This window comes from Protomyctophum parallelum, assembly GCF_964188405.1.
Source record: "Protomyctophum parallelum genome assembly, chromosome: 10".
NCBI lineage: Eukaryota > Metazoa > Chordata > Actinopteri > Myctophiformes > Myctophidae > Protomyctophum > Protomyctophum parallelum.
The window spans coordinates 8587616-8613314 of record NC_139704.1 but is presented as its reverse complement, the minus strand read 5'-3'; the positions used below and the strand labels follow the sequence as shown (position 1 = coordinate 8613314).

The following is a 25699-nucleotide window of genomic DNA, read 5'->3' as shown; positions in this document are numbered from 1 at the left end:
ATTCTTATTAATTATTTTATTAGCCAAATAAGAGCAACAGATGAACAGAGGAGCAGGTGTTTGAACAATAATGTGCTTGCTGCTGAATGCTGATGCATAAATTCACGGAGACGTATAGCCTACAACAAGGTATCCCCGATAAAAAGGACTTTTCTTCCATGTGTGCACCTTCACCCATGTTATTTCTGCGCATCAAATCGGCGCCGCGGCGGGCATTTCCATGTCATCTTATGGTTTGGTCAGTTGGTTATTGAGCTTCAAGTCAGAACAGCTCCGCTGCAGCTAATTGAGTTGACCTAGTTTTACGTCTTTTGCTATAGTGATGTAATCAATTAAACATTTGGGACCACATGTGTAGGCCTATAGCTTATTTAACATTGGCTTTTTCTCGATACCTGCGGCCTGCGCGACATGGATGATTTTAAATATTTCTCTGTCTCTGCGTCTCTCCCATATAAATATATGGGTCTCTCCCCCAGTCCCCTCATGTGCGTGCGCGCCCACGCGCCCACAGACACACACACACACACACACACACACACACACACACACACACACAAAAAGGAGGGGACACGAGTTGAAAGAGAAACTCGCATGAAGACTCATGCATCGCAGATTCGCATGCGTGGCGGCGGCCGGCGCATGATTAAAATAAACAGATCTACAAGCTAACATCGTGTGCCATACCGTGCACCATTCCATGTCGATAACTTGTACATTTTGCGCATGTGAACCTCGTATGCTGCGCTGCGCCTCGACATATACTGTATGCGTCTACTATTAAAATCAGACTGTCAGCTGTCATATGATCCCCGTAAAAAAATACATGCTTTTATAACTATAATTATTAATGCAGCCTCACAACTGCCGACGCCCGACGGCTATTTTGCCTATCGTCCTGTATTTGGTCCTCTATAAAGTCCGAATGCATTCACACCAGTAACGAACCGCACCGTGGTTCGTTTGGAAGCGAACCGAGTTCGGCCTTTTTTAGCGGACCATGGTTCGTTTCTTTGATCCGCACCAGAGTTCGTATGCACGTTCACACCAACCGAACCAAAGGGGTAAGCGGACCATGGTTCGTTTTAAACGAACCAAACATGTCCGGTGTGAAAGCGCCCTTAATCTGATCCGAAGGGGACCAAAAACCATAGATCAGACGGGTCTCACAGAATGGCTGTGAGACCTTCCATGTTCTGAGCTGACTGCCTCCCTACACTGTTGTTAAATCCATGTGGACATACCATTTCATTTGACCGAACTAGTTCCTTGTTAACAGTATTGTTGATATGAGCTTACAGTATTTTCTTGTTACCTGTTTTTTCTTGAGCAATGGTAAATTCTGGATCAGCGCCTAAGATCCACTCCAGAAAACCACTTGCTCAATTTAACTGTAGAATTGAGAGTTCATTTCTTCATTAACATTGTGGTTTACTCTGTTCACATGAATTGCTATTCAGGGCATTCTCTTAATCTAATCAGCCAACCAACTGTGTTCATTGATGAACGAGCGTCAAATGCCATGGAGCTTCTCTCTGAAATGTATTTATTTCTCTCTGTCTCTCTGTCTATGCCTATCTCTAATTCTTTCTCTTCTTGACCTTTCCCCCTCTCATTTTAGTTCTCTTCCTGATTTCTCCCAGAATTAATGTCTCTCTCTCTCTCTTCACTCCCTCCCTCTCTCTGGCTCTCTCTCTCTCTTCCCAACATCTCCCCTTTTGACTTTCTTTCTGACATTCATCTTTCCACTCCTCAGAGGACAAGGGGCCTTTTTGTGTGCAAGAGGAATCATAGGACTCACATGCTTTGGGGGAGAGAGAGCGAGGGATCACCCGCTGCCCAGGACGCAGGGCTGTTCAGAGGAGGACAGGAGAGGAACAAAGGCCAACAGACGAAACCAGTGGAAGAAGAGGGTAGGAGTCTTGAGCAGGATAAGAACTTCAGGGCCCTAAACCACACAGGTGTGAAGTACATAAAATGGACTATCAATCCACAGAGAATGGCCGAGCAGAACACGAGGCAGAGGACAAGGGGATGAAAGGAGAAATGAAGGATGCAACAGAAGGTAAGAAGACAAGTTAGACTAGAGCAATAAGAAAGCGTTCTCCTTCAGACCCCTGAGTTAAGAGAAAAAAGTCCTTGATGGCAAAGATGTAGAAAGGTACTGTCTTCTTTGTAAATACACAACAGATCCGTTTGAGAAATAGCTGTACAAATAACTGTAGTATACAGCTGTGTGTGCTCTGAAGAGATGTTCTTTGAAGAAGATACATGGTTGTACATTTATAACCTGCCCAAATTTCTATCATACTTGAAATTGTCACAGCCCGATATGAAAGACTTTACTGGCCCAAATGATGCGAGTCAATAACACGGATCACAACATGAATTGTAAAATGTATTTGTCATGTATGTTCTATAGAGAGAAGGAACTGTTGTTGGGCATGAGGCACCTTCTTCTGTATGACTTCTGTGTGATTGTGCAGCCGTGGGACATTGTAGTCTACTGTCTGCCAACCCTCTAAAATATGCATGATAATGTATGATAAGTAGGCATTTAAGATGACCTTCGGTGATGCTGCTACTGTAGTAGCATGGACTTGGCATTTCACTACAGAAACGGAATCATTGTAGGTCTTACAAGTGTACAATTGTCTTATTGCACTTAAAGAAAAAAACTTAACAGGAACAAGGATTCCCTATTTCCCTTGGTTGATCTTCTTATAGTATTATAATTTTCTGTGACGTTTGTGAACGTCACAATAGTTCTATTGTGAACCATATAACTATAGAGTCCAGAAAATCAAGGGTATGATCAGTGATGTCATTAAACCCTATACTGTATAGTTGACCCCAGGGCTCTATACTAGGTCTGCTAATATCTCCCTTCAATAGCAAATCGCTTTGGGTTCATGGTGTTCTGGTGACAGCAGCTGGACTCAATAGTTGTTGACTGTTGTTTCTACATTTGATAAATGACATGGCATATCCTGCCTGCAGCAATGTCTGTTACTGTGTATGACTGTTTATGTCTGTTTGTCTACACTACAGGATAACGTGAGAACCATCAGGGCAGATTTTCATGACATTTGGTGGTAATGATTAGTAGCTGCCCTGAAGAGATATATAATGTTTTGGGTTGAATAGTCAAACATCTATCTCAGTGACAATCAGGAGGCCCATAATGGATGTTGGTGCACGCAGGGTTTGCAGTATCCCCCAGGTGTGTGCAAGGCCTTGTCAGTTTCGGGCTAGTCCAAAATGTTAAACATGTTTCACATAATTATAACATGCTTATATGCGCTGCCTGTGTGTTCTCAATATATCAGTTCAACTTGTCATACAAAATGTATTATCCTTTAACTTTAACATGGCTAACTCCCACATGTAACATCATTGTGAAGCACAGAAGTAACATTTTGGGGATGTAATTAAAAAATAACGTAAGTTCACAACACGCTGTGAGCTTGGAGGCGTGCCTAGCTTGGAGGAGTGACCAAAGGAAAGATTGTAACATTTTCACCAATTGGGAGTTTCAGTGATGGTTTAATATGGTGTCTATGCCTTTGTTAAGCACTTAACTAACTATAATAGTCTACATACCTCCACTGTTGTTGCAACTTCACAGTGCATTTGTGTCTTCCAGATCAAGATAAGCTGATAGAAGAGACCAACCTGGAAACTATTCAGGTAAGATTCTGCTGTCTGTCTGTCTGTCTGTCTGTCTGTCTGTCTGTCTGTCTGTCTGTCTGTCTGTCTGTCTGTCTGTCCAAAGTTAAGAGATGCTACTGTGTAGGTCATAGCCAAAGGTCACACACAACAGCCAGAAAGGTTTTTAGGTAATTATGATAGGCATTTATAGTGTTACATGATGTACATAGACGTATGTGAATGATAGAAACCTTAACACGGTGACTAAATGATCATAGCAGTGAAATTACACAAATTTATTGTAAGTCCGCTGTGAAAAATACACAGACCGCTCAAACAAACAGACAAGATTTATTTAGCCTGGAATTCAGAGTGAGTGTTAACCCATTCAGGGCGGGAACCCCTTTTAGTGTTTTCAGGATTATGTTATACTTTAGCTATTGAAAAATAGCAGATCTACAAGCTCATAGCACCAAGTGCCGCGCTACAAGCTTGTAGGTCTGCTATTTTTTTTAAATCGTGAAAATGTGTCGCAAATCGTTGAATATATATTATTTCAGAGCGCACATTTTAACTCAAACCTTTGCTTCTGGGGAGGTCCCTGGAACAACATATTTTCAGATGGGGGTCGGCAGCCAAATTCATATAATTGTTGGGGTCCTTGACATGAAATATTGAGAACCACTGACATAGAAACATGAGGTTTTCACTTTGTAAAAACAAACGTAGAGAATCAGTCTGGTTTCCAGGCTACCATTTATTATGGTGCGTGGATCTTTTCTACGCCAGCTGTTCTCGATAAAGCACAGTTTCATCAATGTACTGTACATTCACAGCATGCTGTGATGTGATGTACTTTCTTGTACTAATCTAATACATGGAAGTACAGCTGCAGGCAACTGTTATTCCCCGAAAAGTACTGTCGCAAAGCCGCACACAACTGCAGGGATCATTACTGTAATGGAATACTGTACTGTAGGCTACATGGTTGCTAACAGTGTTAAAGTTGACCTGTAAAGATCCAATTGGGTTCATACACTGCAAAATCCTGAGTATTCATTTAACTCTGAGAGTGTACAAAATACTAATGGAACCAAATGGAGCCATGTTGGCTACACAACCTGTTGATAGCCAGTCATTATGGCTTAAACAATAATTTTAAGGGTAAATGTAGATCTGTGCATGTTCAAATCGTGTATACTTGACATTATTTCAGACCATTTTTCAAAGCATACTTTTATGTATTTACTTTTTCACATTTAGGAAAAAAGAGAGACAATTTTACATTGAGGTGCAAGACTTCTCAGGTGCCCACGCTTCCTGTACATCCTTTCAAATCACATGTTTTGTTTTGAAGGGAATTTGTTAATATTCTAAAAAAGGATCTCATAGTAGAAATTATACTTTTATACTTTAAGACATTCAGCGGTTGTTCTCATCCAGAGCTCTTTGCAATGAGAGTAAGTATATACACATTTGAGTTGCTCTGATTCCGAACCAAAGTATTAAGGATTTGTATTATTATTATTATTTAGTTAATTTAATTTATCCATTTTTATACAAATGGAACCAAATGGACCCTGCATTTGGTTCCATGTGTACACTCTCACAGTTAAAGGAACACTCTGTGGTGAGAGGTTCGGTAACATCCATACTGTATGTCATCGTGAGATAAGATCACAGTAGAAAATAAGGCAAAGAGCATGGCAAGCAAACAGGACAGATGCTGTATTCAATCTGCGCCTGATGCCTTTCACATGACGGAGAGAGGGTACTAGAGAGGGGGTGGGGGGAGACAAGAGTGGGGGGGGGGGGGGTGGGCAGAGAGAGATGAGGAGGAAGGGGAAGAGAAACTTTTAACACATGTTCACATGACCTGATTCGTGCCCCCCCCCCCCCCCCCATAATAAATTAAATCAGCCCCCAAATTAAGAAATGATGCTGCACTAAGGCAGACAGGAATAGACCATGCACGGCCGCACATGCACGAGAGAGTTTAAGAGTTACATTTAATATTGAGAAGTTGATTGATTGGTTTTCTTAAGTCGGTTAGAATAGCTTGAAATGGTTTTACTGACTGACACTGTGGTCAGCACGTTTGTTCTCTTTGACATCAAATCTCTTCAAAAATGAATTTTCAAACACACCATAATCTGTATGTGTGTTCTGCTTGGTCCCTATGGTGCAGCTACAGGGCCTGGTAGCGGAGCTGCGCGAGGGGCTCCGTGGGGCTCTGGTGGAGACATGTGAACTCCGTCAGAGGGACCAGGGTCTGGAGGAGAGACTCCAGACACACCAGAGTGACGTGGATAACAAGATTGTGAGCCTGAAGAACTCTCTGAATACTTTCAAGGTATTTGAGAAGATTGCACACATAAACAAAATGGGCAGAAATGAACTAACTGTTCTGGATGGGCTGTGATATGGCATGCATGCACTGTGTGGTGTGTGGACGATAATATAATCAGCCTTTGAGCATGTCACCCATTTTCAACCTTCTCTTCATATAAATGGTCCTCTGTAATGCTCATCATAAGATGGCACAACTTCACGCAACTACTCACTCAATCACACTGGCAGTCAATGGACAGTTCAGAAATTACATAATTGATGAGGATTCCAAGTACACATTAAAGGCCAGGCGGTTCTTTTTTTTTTTTTTTTAACTTTATTTCTTTTTCGTTCATACATTTTTTCATTACATTACATTACATGTAAGCAAGTAAACACACAAAACACACAAACATATACGACCCCCTCCCCCCTCCCCCCTAGGCTAAAACAAAAAACGAAAATAAAATAAAAATAAAAAGTGGTGGGACAGGCCCAGGCCGTAGCGTAACGGTCTGGGCACCGGACTGGTAATCCAGTCGCAGTGTGCCGCGGGTTCGACTCCCGGACCCGACACGGCCTTTACTGCATGTCATCCCCCCATCTCTCTCCCGTTTCCTGTCAGCCTACTGTCTGTCCCTTCAAAAATCAATAAAAGGCGTAAGCCGCAAAAAAAAAAAAAAAAAAAAAGTGGTGGGACAAAGCAGTGGACAATCATAGATCAAAAAATAAATAAAAAATAGTCAAGACGGGGACATAGTCGGACACAGTACGGATTACAGTTCAGCCAGGCGGTTCTTGAGTGCCCCTTTTACCCTTGCCAGGCAAAAACTACAAAAAACTGTGACGCGGCTCTTGAACTGGAAGTATATTGTATATCTCTGCTGTCGGGAAGAAACCACCAAACTCCAAAATGTTAATTTTTCAGGAAATGAAAAATATACATTTTTCAGGAAATTAAGAACCGTTTTGTTCAAGGCATCTTTTACTACTTTCCATTGGTTAAATATTTTCAAAACAACACACAGACGTAAAGGGTGTTCAATAGCACTGATTTAAAAATAAATAAAATCAAAACCTCATAAATATATATAAATATAACATGGATGAGTCATACTATAATAAAGATCGTAACACGGACATATGTGGGATTGGCATTAAAGTGCTGGGTTTTCTAGCCCGGTTATTTCCATGTATGTCTTGGTATAGAACCTGCAGTTTCTTGCTGAAAAGTTAGCATCCAGAAATAGAAGCCATTGGTATTACGTCATTTACGTTAATAAAAATGTATGTAAGTATTGACATGAACAGCTGCAAGAACGGACACTATTAAGTAAGATTTTTGCATTCGTTCAGCAATACCATGAACTTAGATGTCACCAGATGTATCAAGGGGCGGAGAATTCCAGTTGTCTGGCTACGCAAGACTAATGTGTAAATAGACAAAATGCAGACCTATGTGGTCACATGCATCCCTGCACACACACACACACACACACACACACACACAGTTGACTTACTTTTGCTTACTCCTTCTTGCAGGAGGAGTTGAGTGCAGTATTGTTTCAGATTAAGGATGTGTCCAACAGACAGAGGGAGCTTCAGAAGAAAGTGGAACTGCTGCAAGTTGAACACTGCACAGAAAACAGCATCTCTAGCCAGAACAGGTAGAACACAAAACGCACACGCACATGTAAATGTGCTAACATTTTGGTTGTATATGTCCAAATCATACTCTCATAAATAAATGTATTCTAACAAACATTGATGCAAAACACAGTGAAGGATTTGATGACATCCATAGTTTACACTTGGATGCCACTAGAAAGATGTGACACATACAGACATGCAGCACAGATAGACTTAAGAATTCCTTTATCCCAATTAGACTATATAATGAATCAATGGGGGCCGTGGGGGGGAGACGAGGAGGGAGGGGGTTGGTCAGTTGATGTATTTGCTTTGCTTTTGTGTGTACTTTTTAACTCATGCCTTTTTAACTTATTGCTATTGCCTTTTTCTACTGCTTTCTATGATGTAATGTATATATGTTCATCATGCTCTTTTTATTCTGTATGTATGTTTTTACACTGGAGCTGTTGGACAAAACAGATTTCCTTCGGGATCAATAAAGTATCTATCTACAGTAGTATCCTGTTTTATTATTCCAGTTTTGGTTGTATTGTAATCATCAGCATCGCAAGCTTCATCTGTTTGGTGTCACAGTGACAGTTTTTCACTGTCTCCACCAGGCCGATGGCATGGGGAGAGTATGTTTTGCACTCCGTCTGTCCGTCCGTCCGTGTGTCCGTTTGTGAACAGCTAATCTCTCGCAGCCAAACTCTGTATACACACTCCCTGGATGCCAGGGCTGAACCTTTGTTCCTCCTCTGTTATAGCGCCACCAGGAGGCTAGTTTTTTGATAGTACACCTACAGATTTTGTCCAAACAAACACGCAAAGTGGTATATAGCAAGCAAAGCAAGTCTTTAAGATTTTTCATACTCCATCCTGATTCCCTAAGATTGGCTTCCAAAGTTCGCAGGAGTGCTCTATCCGGGTGGATAGGAGCGTTAACACAACTACTTTTTGTAGTTGGTTAATAAAATGTGTGCCTCCTCTCCTGTCATTGGTCCAAAAGCAGGAAGAACTCAAAGTCAGATGTGTTGATGGGGGAGGGACATCTGCCCAACCAATCAGAGCTCAGTGTCATTCAGCACTACTTCACCAGCGTGTCGAACAATGGATCTCCTCACAGGAGTACCACATCAACACAGAGTGAGTTGTCTGTGTCTGTCTTGTCTGTCTTGTCTGTCTTGTCTGTCTGTCTGTGTCTCTGTCTCTGTCTCTGTCTCTGTCTCTGTCCCTGCCTGCCTGCCTTATAGGAGGGCCCTATCGAGCGTCTCAGTCCCGCCCCCTACCAGGGCCCAGGAAATGATTCTCTGTTCATTTTCCTCATAGACATTTCAAAAAGTATTTATTTAAAGACCTTTTAAGCCTCGTACAAAGCCAACTCTTGTCGTGACAAATCATGACAACAAACACATTTTTTCGGGCCGAACAAATAATTAGAAAACGGCAGGTTACAACACTTATTATTTGTTTGGTCCAAAATATTGTGTTTGTTGTCAACTCGAGTTGGGTTTGTACGACGCTTTAAATAAATACGTTTTGAAATGTCTATGGGAAAAATGCATTGGGAATTATTTCCTGGGCTTGGCGTTGTCATGAAAGGGGGCGGGACTGCGAGGCTCTATTCCAGACAGCTACCTGTAAACTAAGGTACAGGGGCCGACACTGATATCTTAATGAATTGGTACCACCTAAGGTGACCGTAAAAAAAGAAGAAGAATTGTATTCCTACATGTCTCTAGTTTATATTTGGTATGATAACTCTTCCAAATCAGTAGCTTAATGCCAGCTATCGGCAGTTATATGTGACCACACCATAGACAACCTATATAAGGCAAAATTATCCAAATTTCATTATGCTTTAAGTAGCACGTGTGCGTGTAGTCATAGCACATTATAGTACATATGTATAGTATAATATAATATAGTATGTATAGTTTATATATATAGTTTCATTATATAGATACTCCACTGTTACGTTCTTAGCTTACGCATGTTTCATGATAACTACTTTTGATGTATATGATGTATGCCATGCTTTTTGTTATTGCTTAATGTAAGTCGCTCTGGATTAAGAGCGTCTGCTAAATGCCTAAATTCTTATTGTAAATTGTAGCATGTGACATGTCAAACTAGGGGGTTTTCATGATTCTGAATCCATCCCAAGCAGTAGTTTTGCACGAAAAAACACTCTTTGGTCCAAATGTGCACGTGCACATTTGGGCAAGTGGCTATGGCCGAGTCACCTTAGGTGGTAACAGAATCTGGACTAATGGTTCTGATAATGCACTGTAGCCTCTAACTCGGAGCAGGAGGGTCAACAGCAGAAGAGAGGCTGTCCGTCCAAATCCCCAATATGGACAGAGAGGAAGAACAGCAAAGAGGAGGCAGAAGTACCAGGCTGTCCTCCAGAAAACAGTATGTCACTTTATACTATAAATACCGATCGATACTGCTTATATCCAGTATGTCACCTGCATGCAGTACTATCAATACTGTGTGTGTGTGTGTGTGTGTGTGTGTGTGTGTGTGTGTGTGTGTGTGTGTGGTTTTGCACGTTGCAGCTAAGAGGCAGTCAGCAGCCTTGGAGCTGCTGGAGTCAGAGAGAGTGTACGTCTCATACTTGTCCCTGCTGCTGAAGGCCAACATCTCATTCAACGGATCGGAGGGCCTCGCCCCCAAGGACAAGCGGTAAGTGTTACTAACCTACTATGTAACTTTAGTGGTCAGGTTCTGATAGCAAATGAGTCCGAACTCATTGTTTGTTTGGTTTATTTACTACAGGCCTGCATGAGTTTGCAAAAGGTGTTATCAACATTGGTCAGGGAGGCTAAATAAACGGAACCATTGGCATCCGAAACTAAACTCATGATTCATGAACATCTGTTCCTGGCCATTATAGGTAGAGAGCATAGACTGTAAAAAATATGGACAAAGCGTTCCCCGGGTCTAACATGGACGTAAAATGAAGCCTGTTATTCCTGCACTGTAAGTCGCCATCTTTCTAGATCCGTTTGGGCCCAGCTGGCCATTGGCTGGCTCCGTTTGGGCCCAGCTGGCCATTGGCTGCCCAGATAACGAGGCGGGACTTCCCCCCTTCTTCTCCGTTGGTTTTTATTTTGACTCGAGTGGGTGGGGACTCCCGATCATAGACTGTAACGGTAGCCACGCCCCTCAGAACATACGCGACTTTATGGTCATTTATTTTATAAACGGGACCATAATTTTCCAAAAAGAATATTATGACATTAGAAATGAGACTTTAAACTAGTGACTGGAAGCAGAAAGTATTCATGACCATGTTTATTAAGGTAATACAGTCTAGGTGAAGTTGGGCCCAAATACATGGACTTCTATGGTGCTATGGGTTTTTTTGGGTCCAGTGACAGCGCCACAACAGGCCATTATATGAACTTTCAGGAGTTTCAGGCTTCACAAAATATCTGTCTGACTGCCCCCCTGGTAGAGAGTGAAAGAGTCCTTAAAATATATAGTTGCAATCAAATATGCTAACAGTTTAAAAGAACATACTAAACAGTGAGGATGTGGAGAGAGGCATGAGCCACGGGGAACAAAGAACCTGTAGAGACACAGACGGATAGAATCAGCCGGATACAGAGACAAATAAAGAATCTTCATCCCACAAATGGCAGACCACGGAAGTTGCTTTTGCCTCAGCTGATCGGCTCAGCTGACCTGTTTTGACAGCTCATCAGCTGATCTCTCATTCACCAATCACAATTATTATTACGTTTCATGTTTATTAATTTTTTTGTTTGTTACGTTCCCGTCTCTTGAATGCTGCTCTGATTCATTGGGAAGCTTCCGTGGAGTCTAGCCTTTTTCACCAAATGCAACTAATAGGCCATCAACAACCATCATTTTTTGCAAGAAATTGTCCTAAATCCGTTGGATGTAAATGTCTCTGACTTGACCTTTACTCTGGAACCTACAACTGTAACCTAAAGGTGGGGTAAAGGTATATGTTTTGGTAAAATCAATATTCTGATAGTAATCATTGCTATAGAGTGTTTGTTCAATAACAGGGGTCTCCCTGTCTCTCCAGCTCATTAATAAACTTTCAGCCAATCAGGAGAAAGTAACCATTCATCACCTTAATTTTTGTAGTATTCCAGTTCCAATTTTGTCTGCTCATTTCTTTGTGTCATCACATACAATTCCACTTGTTTAATCTGTATCCTGACTGAGTTCTCTATACAATTGGTATCCCAGCCTGAAAATGTCCTCCTGTGTCCAGCTCCTACGTCCCTCCGATGTCCAGCTTTGAGGGTTTGTGTAAACAACACAAACATTGAATTGTCAATGAATGGCCAGTTTTGAGTGTTTGTGCAAGCACAAACATTGAAGAGAAAAGTGAGGACGCAAATTGTGATTGGTCAGAATGGGTCGATGTGTGATGATAAGAGCGCCCCTCACTTCACACAGGTGTGAAGTCACTCCTGTCACTGAACAAACACTCTAGTCTACAGCAAAGAGTACTATCACAATATAGTGCTTTTTAACCCTTATTTTAACCTAAGAAAATCACTTACCCTACCTTTTATATTCAAGACACATATGTACAATCGTACGCACGCACGCGTATGCACACAACACATGCATGCACACACAGTGGGAAGACCAATCTAATTTGAGAGCTTGTACACTGAAGAGGACAGGATATGAATTAATTAAGTTATGCTGCCTTAAAAAACGCCATTGACACTGGTAGCGGACTATTGAAAAAGATCCCTCACAGCCACATACTAATTTAATCACCAGTAAGCTGCGATGCACATGCTCTCAATGAAGAGAAGCACAGTTTATATAGCCTTAACACTCGCTGGAGTTAACTGGGTCAAACAGCATTGGCAAACTAACGCTAATATTTGTGGTGATGTGCAGTGCCTCTGGGAACCGGGTGGGTGGGATTAGCTATTCATATCAGGGCCAACATTGAATAAAAAATAAAATATCGATCTCCAAGATCACAAACACGGCGCATTGTGAACTTGTACATTTCTGAAGAGATTTGGTATAGAGGAGAAATAAGTGGAGGACATTTACAGAGCTGAACCCAAGTCAACTAAGTTAGAGGGTTTAAGTGCTTAATACATTGCAGTGAGTTCCAGTTAATACACTGCATTTCTCTCACCTGTCCTTGTTCATTAAACCCCATCTATCTGGTATTTCCTGCAGTTTAAATCCACTTGACCCAGGTTTGACTCTTCATGTTGTATTGCTACTGTGTATATGCAGCATAACTATCCCCTATTTCCCTGTTCCTCTACACCTCCCATATCTCCTCTCTCCCTCTACCTTTATCACTTACTTTCTTTCTTATTCTCTCCGTGTCTGTCTGTCTGTCTGTCTGTCTGTCTGTGTCTCTGTCTCTGTCTCTGTCTCTCTCTCTCAGTCCGTTTCCCAGCTCTCTGCGGTTTCTCATTCAACAGCATCTGGAGCTCCTCCACACACTCCAGGAACGTGTCCTCAAATGTCAGTGGCAAGGCATCATGGGAGATGTATTCATGAGGTTGACCAGCAAAGAGGTAAACCCCCACAAACACAGAGGGCACTTACTGTAGAAAGGAGGTGAACGTCCTTACTGTCAGGTGAAAATAAGCGGCCATATATCACGTATAGGACGAGATACGGTATGTGGTAGTCTGACTCTACACCAGTGGTACCTTTTAGCTTGAGACTCAAAGAGAAATGTGACGTCTTTCTGGGACCAAATCTAGTCTAAACAGCCGATCTACAAGCTTTTTTTTAAATAATTTTTTGATGTAAACTCAACCTCAAACCAAATACCATGTCAATTTTGACGTAACACCAGAGATGACCATTTAGGCTGAACACACACTGAATGTGGTGGTAGTACGAGAAGAACCGCAGGCTGAGACACCCCTGACTCAGGAGCCATATACAGAGATAGTTGTGAAAATAATAATAAAGTTTCAGAACTTAGGACAGTGACCAGTGTCACCAAATCATGTCACCAAAAAAAGTGTTTTACCCTGTCCCTTTTTCTTCTAATTATTTGTTTGTCCCAATTTTATTTATTTATTGTGAGTTGTCACCAGCCGAGTTGGCTTTGTCCGAGACTGAACAGTTTTTAAATAAATACTTTCTGAAACGTCTATTGGACAAATGACTGGGAAATTCTCTTCTGGGCCGCTCGTCGGGAGCCGGACTGTGACGCTCTATAGAATTGCAAGTTAAAGAAGTTGTCCAAGTCTATGGTATTCACACCACAACACAGGGCTAATTTAACACAGAGGACTTTACTGTGTAGCAGTAGATACTATCAGTGCTCTAATGGGGCCCTGGTGGTCACACTACGGTTGTATACAAGCCGTTATTCACAGGGAATGGGGCCGGGTGGGGGGGGGGTATCATGGCAGTAGGACAGTGTGTTAACCCCAACTGACCCCAGAGCTGTTAGAGCTCTATTCTATTAGGGGTCAATGTGTTGCCAAGTGGCTGTGAGTGAGTGGAGGGAAATGAGCTAACACGGGACTGTTGTCACGTAATGTTACAGAACCAGTGTTGCGCCGTGGTTACATGTCAATGTTACAGAACCAGCGTTACCCCGTGGTTACATGACAATGTTACAGAACCAGTGTTACCCCGTGGTTACATGACAATGTTACAGAACCAGTGTTACCCCGTGGTTACATGACAATGTTACAGAACCAGTGTTACCCCGTGGTTACATGTCAATGTTACAGAACCAGCGTTGCCCCGTGGTTACATGAGATATGTTGGATGAGTGACAGAGTTGGAATTAACTTTATCCTTCATGCACTCTAATATGTTTGGAACCTCACTGTCTCTCTGTCTGATCCTGTTTGATCCAAAATGCCGCAGCTCGCCTGGTTTTCAACCAGCCAAAATTCCCACATGTCACCCCCCTTCTTCCCTCCATTGGCTCCCGGTCGCTGCCCGGTGCCCGCACAGAGTACAAACCTCTGATGCTGGCATTCAAAGCAACCAAAGGTATGGCAAGTCTGATCGCACCCTACCCACCCTCCAGTGCGCTCAGATTAGCCGACGCAGGGAAGCTGGAAGTACCTTCGCTAAAAACGTGCCACATGTCCCAAACTCTTCTCCCTTCTGGCTCCAAAACTATGGAATGCACTTCCCATTGCAATCAGAACTGTGGACTCACTCCCAATCTTCCGCCGCAGTCTGAAAACCCACCTCTTCAGACTCCATTTTAGCCCATAGCACTTGCCGTAGTACTTGCCCTAGCCTCGACCTCCTACAGGCATAGGCTCAATTTATGTAACTTAAATAGCACTTTACCACTGTTATAGGTTCTTAGCTTACGTATGATACTATTTTTTATGTATTTGATGTATTACCATGTTTTTTGTTCTTGATTACTGTGCGTCTGTGGATTAAGAGCGTCTGCTAAATGCCTAAATTGTCTGTCTGTCTGTCTGTCTGTAGAGTGATTTTCTAGACCTCTATGTGTCCTACCTGAAGGAACTTCCAGACTGTCTGTCAGTGGTCACATCCAGTTCTATGAAAATGGCTGCCCTTTTCGAGGTAAAAACTTGCACACTAAACACGTTTCTGAGTTTTAATTTGAGCTTAACACAGCTGCTGTGTTAAGTGGTCAGATGGGTGGGCCACGTATATTTTAAGAGCATGTTTATTTACATTGTAATGATCAAAATCAATCAGGACTTAAAGGTAAATTTTATCTATATTACAATGAAAACTTAAAATGTCAAGATTAAAAAAAACAAAAAACGATGACATTGATTTTTCAATGTCTTGTATGTTTTACACATGTTTTTATATTGATTATTATCATTAGAATTGCCAATTGAGACATGAAATGGCGACACTGGTGACATAGTCATGGCTATTGGTTCTAAATATATGCAGAGGTACTCTTCACTCATTGACTTACAACTGAGCTGCAATGTTTTTGGTTATGATGGATGGATGGAGATGGATGGATGATTTCCATTCATGGAATTGTTATTATTCATGTAGTACTGAAATCGTTTTGCTCTCCCATATAGTGATTATTTGATTAACTAAACTAAACCTATTTTGCCCTCCCACTGTGACTGACTGATGCGTTCTGTGCTCTGATTGGCTGTGTGGTGCTTCCATCAGGGTGAGATCATGGGTGACGGTTCCAGGCCGTCCCTCCACAATCTGCTGCTGCAGCCGGTTCAGAGAATCCCAGAATATCTATTGCTGTTACAGGTCTGGCACACACACACACACACACACACACACACACACTGCACAACGTTTTCACAGATGCTAGGGTTATGTTTATGCAGTTCTTTAAAACTCAATTCACACTCTCTGTGTGTGTGTGTGTGTGTGTGTGTGTGTGTGTGTGTGTGTGTGTGTGTGTGTGTGTTCTCTCTCTCTACAGGGCCTGTTGAGGCAGACGGACGCAGAGCATCCAGACTACTACCTGCTGCTGGTGTGTGTCCAGCAGTTCAGGTCCTTCACTGCCCAGTACCACCACCTGCTCCAACACAACCAGGAACTACTGCTTCACAATCGCAAGGAGATGAAGCGGTCAGTCAGTCACGCGCACACACACGCGACCACAAAGACTTAGTGAGGTTCTTGATGGTAGTTGTTTCTGTCTCAAGTTTGACCTCTATTTTCTCAACAGAAGGGTTTGGAACATAACCACGTTCCTTAATATACCAAGATAGACTCACTAGTATAATTGTTTGTACACAATTGGTCTATTCAGTTTAGCTAGATATCACGAGAGTGTGTTGTCGTCTGGTCGCCTAAAGCCAGCCGCTGTCTGTTCCGTGTTCATTCCAGGTCTAACATGAAGCAGCTGCTGAAGACAGTGGAGTGTGGAATGCAAAGCAGTGACTCGCCATACACCTCTAGCAATGCCATACTGTGAGTTATTCACTGTACATACAGTCTGAAGTATGTCCAGACATACCCTTGGTACTGTACATTAAGCTGTGGTTGTTCCTGTCTCTCAGAGAACATGCTAACCAGGTGAAACGCAGCAAGCAGCGTCTCTTGGAGCAGATCCAGTCTCGGTGTTACCAGGACTGGGAGAGGGGTCGAGACAGGGAGGCAGAACCCCAGCACTATGACCCAGAACACACCTCTCCCCTGCACCCCTTCTTCAGCCCCGACGCAGACCCCCGTAACCACAAGGCAGCAGGTTTGGGGTTCACAAATATGTCTCATTTATCTATTAATCTACCTATGTGTCACTGTCTAGTGTCTACTTATCCACCTAGCAACTAATCATTCAATCAATCAAATACCCAGGTTTTGATTGGCTTCTGTTTCTATTCTATTTTTGTGTGGAATTATCACAATTTAACAGTTTCATAAAGAAATAACCACATTGGCCCAGGCGGTGGCGTAACCGTCTGGGCACCCGACTGGTAATCCAGTCGCAGTGTGCCGCGGGTTCGACTCCCGAGCCCGACACGGCCTTTACTGCATGTCATCCCCCCATCTCTCTCCCGTTTCCTGTCAGCCTACTGTCTGTCCCTTCAAAAACCAATAAAAGGCGTAAGCCGCAAAAAATATCTTAAAAAAAAAGAAAATAAATAAATAACCACATTAACCGTTGAATGCGTATTTGGGGCACATTTGTAAAATTTGACATCTAGCTTGACTCTAGCTTGTAGATCTGCTATTTTTGGTATTTGTCATAGGAAGAAGTACCGTATGTAGGGCTTAAAATCCTCAAACGGCTTTTTCTACAAACTCGAACACTTCACTCAACCAATCAGTGGGTTACCTTGTGTCTGCTAGGTCTGCGCTGTATCCCAGAGAGTGAGGGCTCTGAGGGTTCTTTGTCCTGCCAGCGGCACCTGTCCAGCAGACCTCTGGAGCTCCATCACCATAGCCCGGTGAGCACGGCACTGGCCAACGCCCTCGGAGAGTTCCTCATCCCCAGGGAGGCTCCGGCCATGGAGGGCCTGTATGAGGAGGACGGAGACTCGCTCCACAACGCCTCGCTGTTTGACCACTGCTCCTCGGCCTCCTCGGACTCCTCGATCGACATTGCCTTCGTCAGGTGTCCCAAAAGCTCCTCGACGTCGCAGCACACTGCGGTGGCGGCCAACGTGCCGTCTGCTCGGGGCGAGGCCTACAGCAGTGGAGGGAGCCAGGGGAGCGGGTATAACAACAAGCCACCCAACCGAGGGTGTGTGTCGCCGGATGAGGCAGTGATGATGCGTCACCGCCAACACCGCCCTCTCCAGGCCAGTCAGCGCAAGAGCAAGGTGAGCACAAACTTCTAGGATCTTTATTATTATTATTATTTTTTAATATTTATTCTGTAAAAATGTAACCTAATGGATTTTACACATTCAGAGTTAAATTAACACTGATGATTTTACGGAGTACTTTTGTCATTGTGGGAGGCTCTGGAGTTTGTTAATTCGATAATCATATTGAAATCGGGAGAGACCAGTTTATGAATTAAATGCGCTATGCGTGGTGAGACTTTGTAAATCTGAGCACCGTAGTAAGCACCATAATCAGAACAATAGACAGTAACCGTCATGTAACCATAGTCAGCACCATTTTGTCAATACCATAGTCAGAACACCATAGTGAGAGCGCAGTTGGGTCCATTTAATTTCCTTTTTTTTCATTAAAGGTATTAATTAACACTGATGACTTTACTGTCTTTACTGACTCTGTAGTCTGGACAACAACAGACACTTCAAAGCGGGCAAAGGCTTTGCCACAAGGACGGGTTCTTTATCCGTCCGATGATCCTCACCCGTCCCTATATCCACTTTGAAGTGATAGATTTTTAACTGTTATGACAAGGATACACGGCAGCTATTATCTGTTGAACACTGAGGACTGTTTGTTCCAGTGCCATCCAGTAATATTCTCTAAAGGAGATGAGCTGACTTTTATTACACAGTCAAATCCTCTGTGTTTATTTAACTTTGTCCTCTCTTCACCAGTCACTGAACGGTTTGCAGCTGGAGAGCACGGTCAACAGTTTGGACAGCGGACATTTTTCGGACCACCACCTCGGGGTGAGCCACAGCAGCCATGCCAAGCTGGAACGCCAGGGGAGCAAGGGCAGCAAGGGGTGTCCCACCCCGACCCGCAGGGGCGCGAGCAGCCTGGGCAAAAGCCACCACAGAGTGGATATGGACAAACAAAGTGATGAGCTACAAATTCCACTTGGAAAGGTGGGCTTGATGAATTGATGAACATTGAAAAAAAACTTGAACGATTGAATTGGTTAAGTGGATGATTGAAGAGGCCGAATGACTGGGTCACTGAATGAACGACTGGGTTGAAGAGGGTGGGTGTGGGAGTAAGTTTGAGTCCCAGACAAACTTTGCCAGTGTTTGTCAGTGCAGCGTATAATAAGGTACAAGTGTTGTCATTGACATATCTTTTATGTTGTCAGATGACTATAATAAACCTTTGGGTTGAAAAACGGTTAGCCCATATGAATCAGGCATCAGCCATTAGCTTTAGCTAGCTAGATTGCATTCCCTTAATCAAATTGTATGTTTAATAGTCGTGCTGACAGCACAAGTAAAAACAAGTTGTCCATGTAACATTGCTTGCAATGGGGAAGAAGGATTTATGCGCTATAAAGTTGCTGGCTGAATTCGTGAAAAGGTCTCTTATATCATGTCATGTTCTCAACCTTTTCTGGAGCAGGGCCCACTTACTTAAAAATCACAATTTTGTCTATCTGCTGCTATGTTAAGTGGTCAGATGGGTGGCCTAGCTGTGTGCATTTTCAGCGCATGTTATGTTTCATCAATCAGCTTGGATCAGTGGAACTAACTAACTTCAAGTTCGCGTTTAGCAGTATGACTTTGAACTATTTAGTGATAATAGATATATGTAAAATAATATATACACACACACACACCGTCACACACCATTGTGGAGTCAGAATGGCAACCACTGAAACCAATATCAAAAGGATAAAACGTCAAACTGAACAACCAATGTCATTTTGAAGCTATGATTCCCTGCTTTCACATGACATGAAAAAACATTTTTTGTATAAATGTCAATGACTCACCATTGTTCTACAATAAGTGTTTGTTTGCATTGAACGACCTGCAGGACTCCACAAACCAGTGGGTGGAGGAGCCAAGGTGGAGGGCTGGGACAGAAGAGAATCACCACACCCCCCTCAGCGAGAGGAGCCGCAAGGAGAAAGGAGGCTTCAGGAATTCCTTCAAGAAACTCTTCAAGAAGAAGTAAGTATATTATTGCAGAAGTCAGGGTTTCAAGCTGGGTGTCAAATTACAGTAAAATGTCGCCAAATTACAGTAAAATTATCCTGGTTTTCACCAAAGTTCAAAAATTTGTTTTGATGGCTTACATAGATGTTTATCAAGTCACCAGGTGTGCTAAATGGTTTTTTGAGCGAGCGCACACACACACACACACACACACACACACACACACACACACACACACACACACACACACACACACACACACACACACACACACACACACACACACACACACACACACACACACACACACACACACACACAAACAAACAAACAAACAAACAAACAAACAAACAAACACACACACCGTCACACACCATTGTGTAGTCAGAATGGCAACCACTGAAACCCACATCAGACAAACTGTGGATACACGTGGAAGGAGGGAGGGACGGATATAGACCCACAGGCCAGTGTACAGAACAATATGTTTTTTATTACAGCCAAAATATCTGTGTCTCTTTGCAATGCGTGTCTGGGTGTCCTCTAGGAGTGGTGAAGAGAAGAAAGATGAAAGGACGGGTGGTGAGAAGAACTTGGAGAACCACAACAACAATAGCAGTGACCAGGAGAGTCAAGGGAAGACCCCCAGACTGGATCAGCTGGAGATAGACCGTGGGACTGCTGTTTAAACCCACCGCTAGTGCTAGGATGCCAACAGACAGATATGTATAATGTACAGATGTGCACACAGTGTACACTACACACCCATGCACACAGACACACACCCATGCACACAGACACACACCCATGCACACAGACACACACCCATGCACACAGACACACACCCATGCACACAGACGGATACAGAGATGGTAATTTAGATGATTACTAAAGTCATACACTCATAACATGCAGACACCACATGACAGAGGCATATTATGTACACAGAGCTATTCATAAGAAGTTTATAAAAGTATATTTTTGTGTCGCCTTGGACTGTCGAACTGTCTATTGCTCTATGATTATAAATTAATTAAACAAATGGGTTAGCCGTTATTGACAGATTTGAAAAATATTGAAGAAATTTGGTTCTTGTCAGCGTACTGTGCATAAGCAATATGATGCTGATCAGCCAAATAATTTGAGATTTGCCGCAGCACGCACGCACACACACACACACACACACACACACAGTCAGTCCATAAGTTTACATATGTATACCGTACATTATCACTTTTGATTTCTTACGTAATTAGTATGACAAAATATACTGTACATTATGCAAATTTGAAATGGTTGTAGATTAAGACTTGCATGTGGTTATGTACTCCCTCTTAACAAATTAAAGGAACATGTAATTGGGTTTAGACAAAATACTTCAATCAACAGAGTTTAAGGGATATTTCACTTTCAAAAAGACTTTTGGTCATTTTATCGTCTACTCAGTCTTATGTGAACACCTCAGATGGTTTTTACGTTACTTGATTCAGTATTTAGATATTTGATATTAATTTTAGCTTTGTTGCGATTAAAACGAATCCTGCTGCGCATTTTCAGAAAGTGCACTTTGTTTGGCAGGTGTGAAGGCTCATTCGAATCCTAATGCGTATCAAAGAACCGCATTCTACTCCGAGCAAAAACAGGGATTTCGCTTCGCTTCCAATCGCACTTGATTACGATTCGGTGCAGGTGTGAATGCAATCCGCAGTAAATAAAGGAAATGAAGCAAACAATGTGGCGGGTGAGGAGCTGAACACAGTTGGAGACGGAGAAGGCATATTTTACGCAGCGCAAAGATGACCCGTTACCGTGGATAGACGTGGTCGAATGAGGAGAATGAAGCCCTGATCGAAATGAGGACGAGTACATTAAATGAATCAATTGCTTAAGAAAACACATAAACACTGCAGTGTAATAGTATTATAGCCTACACAATATTGTGTCTGTCTGTCTGTCTGTGCCGTAAGTGGAGTGCTATCACTGTGTGGGGACTGGGGAGTTGGGACTTTATCTCGATAAAGTTGTAAACATTTTGCGCTGCTGTCTGTTATATCAGTGCGCTCAGCGCTGTGCCTCCATGCCCAAAAGAACAGTGCGTGGCTGCGTGCGTATAGTGAGAGAGCGAGAGAGAGAGAGGGGGGGGGGGGTCCAGTCCCAGACGGCACGACACATGCACGTTATGAGTATAATTTTATCACCATATATTTCACTGTGTAGGCTTGTTTATGAATGGAACACATTGATAAAGGTCCCCCCTGCTGCGTTTCCAATTGCTGCAAATTAAATATGCAAGAATCCCAATTTCTCCACCCATACGCATCGAGTCTACCGAAGTATTAGGTGGGAATGTGACCTAAAAGATCAAAAGGAATTATTAAAAATAAATGAACAGTAAATTAAAAAGCACGGCCCCCTCACGTATTGGAAGGACACCAGAAAGGTTGGGTATTTTTGATGAATCTACCATGGTTAAAATTGAGTTTGAAGTTACAATGGGTTTGTATAGGAAAGGGGCGGGCAGCTAAAATGAATATCAAATATCTAAATACTGAATCAAGCAACATCAAAACTGGTCTGTGGTGTTCACATAAGCCTGAGTATACGATACAATTACTAAAAGTTGTTTTTTAAAGTGAAATATCCCTTTAAGTTTTGTATAGAATATATTGTGAGAGTCAAGATAATTGCAGGAAAACCTACCTTTACATTGCTCAATAAAAGTTATCTTTTAAAGATACTCCTTGGATTGATTCTTTCAACTTTGACGTGTGTGTGTGTGTGTGTGTGTGTGTGTGTGTGTGTGTGTGTGTGTGTGTGTGTGTGTGTGTGTGTGTGTGTGTGTGTGTGTGTGTGTGTGTGTGTGTGTGTGTGTGTGTGTGTGTGTGTGTGTGTGTGTGTGTGTGTGTGTGTGTGTGTGTGTAACAATGACACTTTGGGGTCAACAACATTTCCGTGCTCGGACAGACAGGACGTACACATAGGGACACACATTGCTGTCTATGTATAATATACACACATTATTATAATTGGCTCAATGGTGTGGTGCGCTTGTTCGGTTGCCTCTGCTACAAACAGTTGACAGGTTCAAGTCCCATGTTGTCAAGGTACACGCAGGGATGCTCCCTCCGCCTGTTTCCTGAGAAGTATCGTATTTCTTTTACTTTTTTTGTATCAATGTTACTCAAAGTTAAAGGAAGACTGTTGTGGCAGGTAGCACGTAGCTTGGTGAGTTAGCACACTTGGCTACATGATCTGGAGGTTGTGGGTTCAAACCCCACTCAAGACAGATTTCCAGAAGAACAAAAATAAATAAAACTGTGTTAATTGTCCGGTACCAATGGCGTAGTGGGCTAGTCATACGGGACACGACAGGATTCCTTGACGGTTCAAATCACGTGTCGGCTACTGAAAAATAACCATTTCTGAAACAGTTCGTCACGTGACGTCACTGATAATCGACACATTCAATCACTTTATATCATTCCCAGCTGATCCCGCACCTCTGTAGCTGTACTGGGGAAGGGCAGCACTTGATTTCCTTACAAGCCCATGCCGTGCGGGCGTCTAAGCACCGCCCGCGCTCATATGACTGAATGTGTAGCTCTGGGCAGCCTCGTAAAGACATCAAGCGCCTCCTATTCCCCTGTCACACTGGCTGACTAAAAAGTGTATGGCTCACTCTGGTGTGCGCAAAGTGTAGCTACTTTTGTGAATGTAATAGTTTTGAGGTTTATTCATTGCTATAATGTTTGTAACCGTTTTAGAAAAGCAATAAGCCACGCGAGGCCCCAGTTTACCGTGGATTATATAATGGGTGAGAGGGTTGGAGACACTCGCTGCACTGTCTCACCATACCTCTCACCCATTATAAAATCCACGGTAACCTGAGACCTCTTGTGGCTTATTGCTTTACTATACGGGCGTGGGGAGGTCCTCCCTGTGGTTTCCAGAGCAAAAAGTGTGTCAATTAAATAGTCAATGGCAGATTTTGGGGTTCCAATTGTCACAATGCAATGTTAGCCAGGTGTAGCTAACTAATCAGTGCTGATTACACGTCAGTGATGGCTGCGCCCATGCAGGGCACTCATCTACCGTATACCATGGTTTTCAACCCTTTGGGCTAAACCACTGAGCTACTTGCTACCTGCCACAGCACGGTCTTCCTTTGCCTTTGAGTAACAACATCAATACAAAAAATAAATAAAATATATAAAATAACAGGAGATTTGTCTATTGTTTGTTGTGCTGCTTTTTATGATTGAATGTTTATGAACCACAATGGTGGCTCTTCTATCATGAAAAATGACATCCGAAACCATGAATGTCAGTTTTTCGTGATTTTCAACTTTTCAAAACAAGTGATTTTCATCTTTTTTTTCAAATCCTCAAATCATGAAAAACAACATACTATATATAGTATGCCGTCCGAAACCATGGACTATAAGTATGTCGTGTTTCCGTGATTTTCATCTTTTTTTCAAATCATGAAAAACAACATGCCGTCCGAAACCATGGACTAGGCTATAGTATGTCATTTTTTGGTGATTTTCAACTTTTTTCAAATCCTCAAATCATGAAAAACAACATACTTTCGTGATTTTCATATTTTTTTCAAATCCTCAAAAATCATTAAAAACGACATACTATAGTATGCCATCCGAAACCATGGATGTATAGACACATAGTATATGTCGTTTGTTTTATCGTGATTTTCATCTTTTTTTTCAAATGCAAAAGGTATGAATGCAATCGCATTAAAACATAGGGAGTGAATGTACCAATGTGGGATGAATACCGGTAAGTTGGTATTTGGCACCTGAGAAAGAAGAAGGCATTATTACGTGTACACACATGGTCTAATTAAGAGATTAAGCCCTTATTGCAATATGGCCAGACCATCATACAGGCTTATGCTGAAGGTTACACACACGATACAATGTAGTGTTCAGGATATATACATATAGCAAGAGAATGGAGGCGATTCGGTTCCATCGCACATTTGCACAATGTTGCAGCCTCCAGGTTGCATAAAGTGTTGCTCGTATAGTACAGACCGGCTCCGCTGATCTGGAGTCAGATACAATTTAGGCATTTATCAGACGTTCTTAATCCAGAGCAATTTACATTAGGTAAGAACGAAAAGCATACATCACATACATAAAGAGTAATATTCAAGAAACATGCGTAAGCTAGGGACGCAAAGTTGTAGAAGACATCCGTTATTGCGCACACACACGTCCAGTCCCCGACGATACACACTGCAACCACGTTACCATCACTTTAAGTCCTATAACTATCACTCAAAGTATATATATATATTTAACACATATATATTTCACTGTGTAGTTTATGAATTGAACACATTGATAAGGTCCCTGCTGCGTTAACTGCAATTGCTGTAGTTATACAGCTCAGTGTGAAGGCAAATTAAATATGCAAGAATCCCAACTTCTGCCCATTCGCATCAAGTCTACTGAGGTGGGAATATGATATTAGACTCGTCGATTGAAACATGGATAAATATATCCACGAGGGTCTAAATCTTAGGCTATGGCAGGATGATGGAAAGGTCTAAAGTTTATTGTCTGTCAATGTATTGATTTGAACAATATTGTTGATCATATGAGAGTGTTTTAAAATAAATGAAAAAGAACAAATTCAGATGTGAAGCTTCTTTCTTGGCCTACTGGGGTTGTACGGTTTCTCACTGATCGGTCCAGTGGTGGTTGTGACATTTATTTGTGCAAAACAGATACAATTTTACATACTATAGTATGGCATGTTGAGCACCAGTTACATAAAAATATAGGTTTTTCAGAAAATTGTCATGATTTAGAAGACATGTAGAATCGTCCACAGGTCTAAATGGGTTA

At 42.3% G+C, this 25699-nt stretch overlaps 1 protein-coding gene across 1 annotated transcript; it reads left to right on the top strand.

Moving 5' to 3' along the window:
* The first annotated feature begins 1831 nt into the window (after positions 1-1831).
* arhgef33 (Rho guanine nucleotide exchange factor (GEF) 33) lies at positions 1832-21748 on the top strand. Its single transcript, XM_083774252.1, has 17 exons — positions 1832-2065; positions 3647-3690; positions 5840-6004; positions 7525-7649; positions 8624-8760; positions 9910-10032; positions 10179-10305; positions 13031-13163; positions 15070-15168; positions 15751-15843; positions 16022-16170; positions 16432-16515; positions 16605-16792; positions 17398-17870; positions 18570-18803; positions 19705-19841; positions 20374-21748. Exons 1-17 carry the CDS (start codon positions 1978-1980, stop codon positions 20513-20515), a joined length of 2541 nt encoding a protein of 846 aa, XP_083630378.1. The 5' UTR covers positions 1832-1977; the 3' UTR covers positions 20516-21748.
* The last annotated feature ends 3951 nt before the right edge of the window (positions 21749-25699 follow it).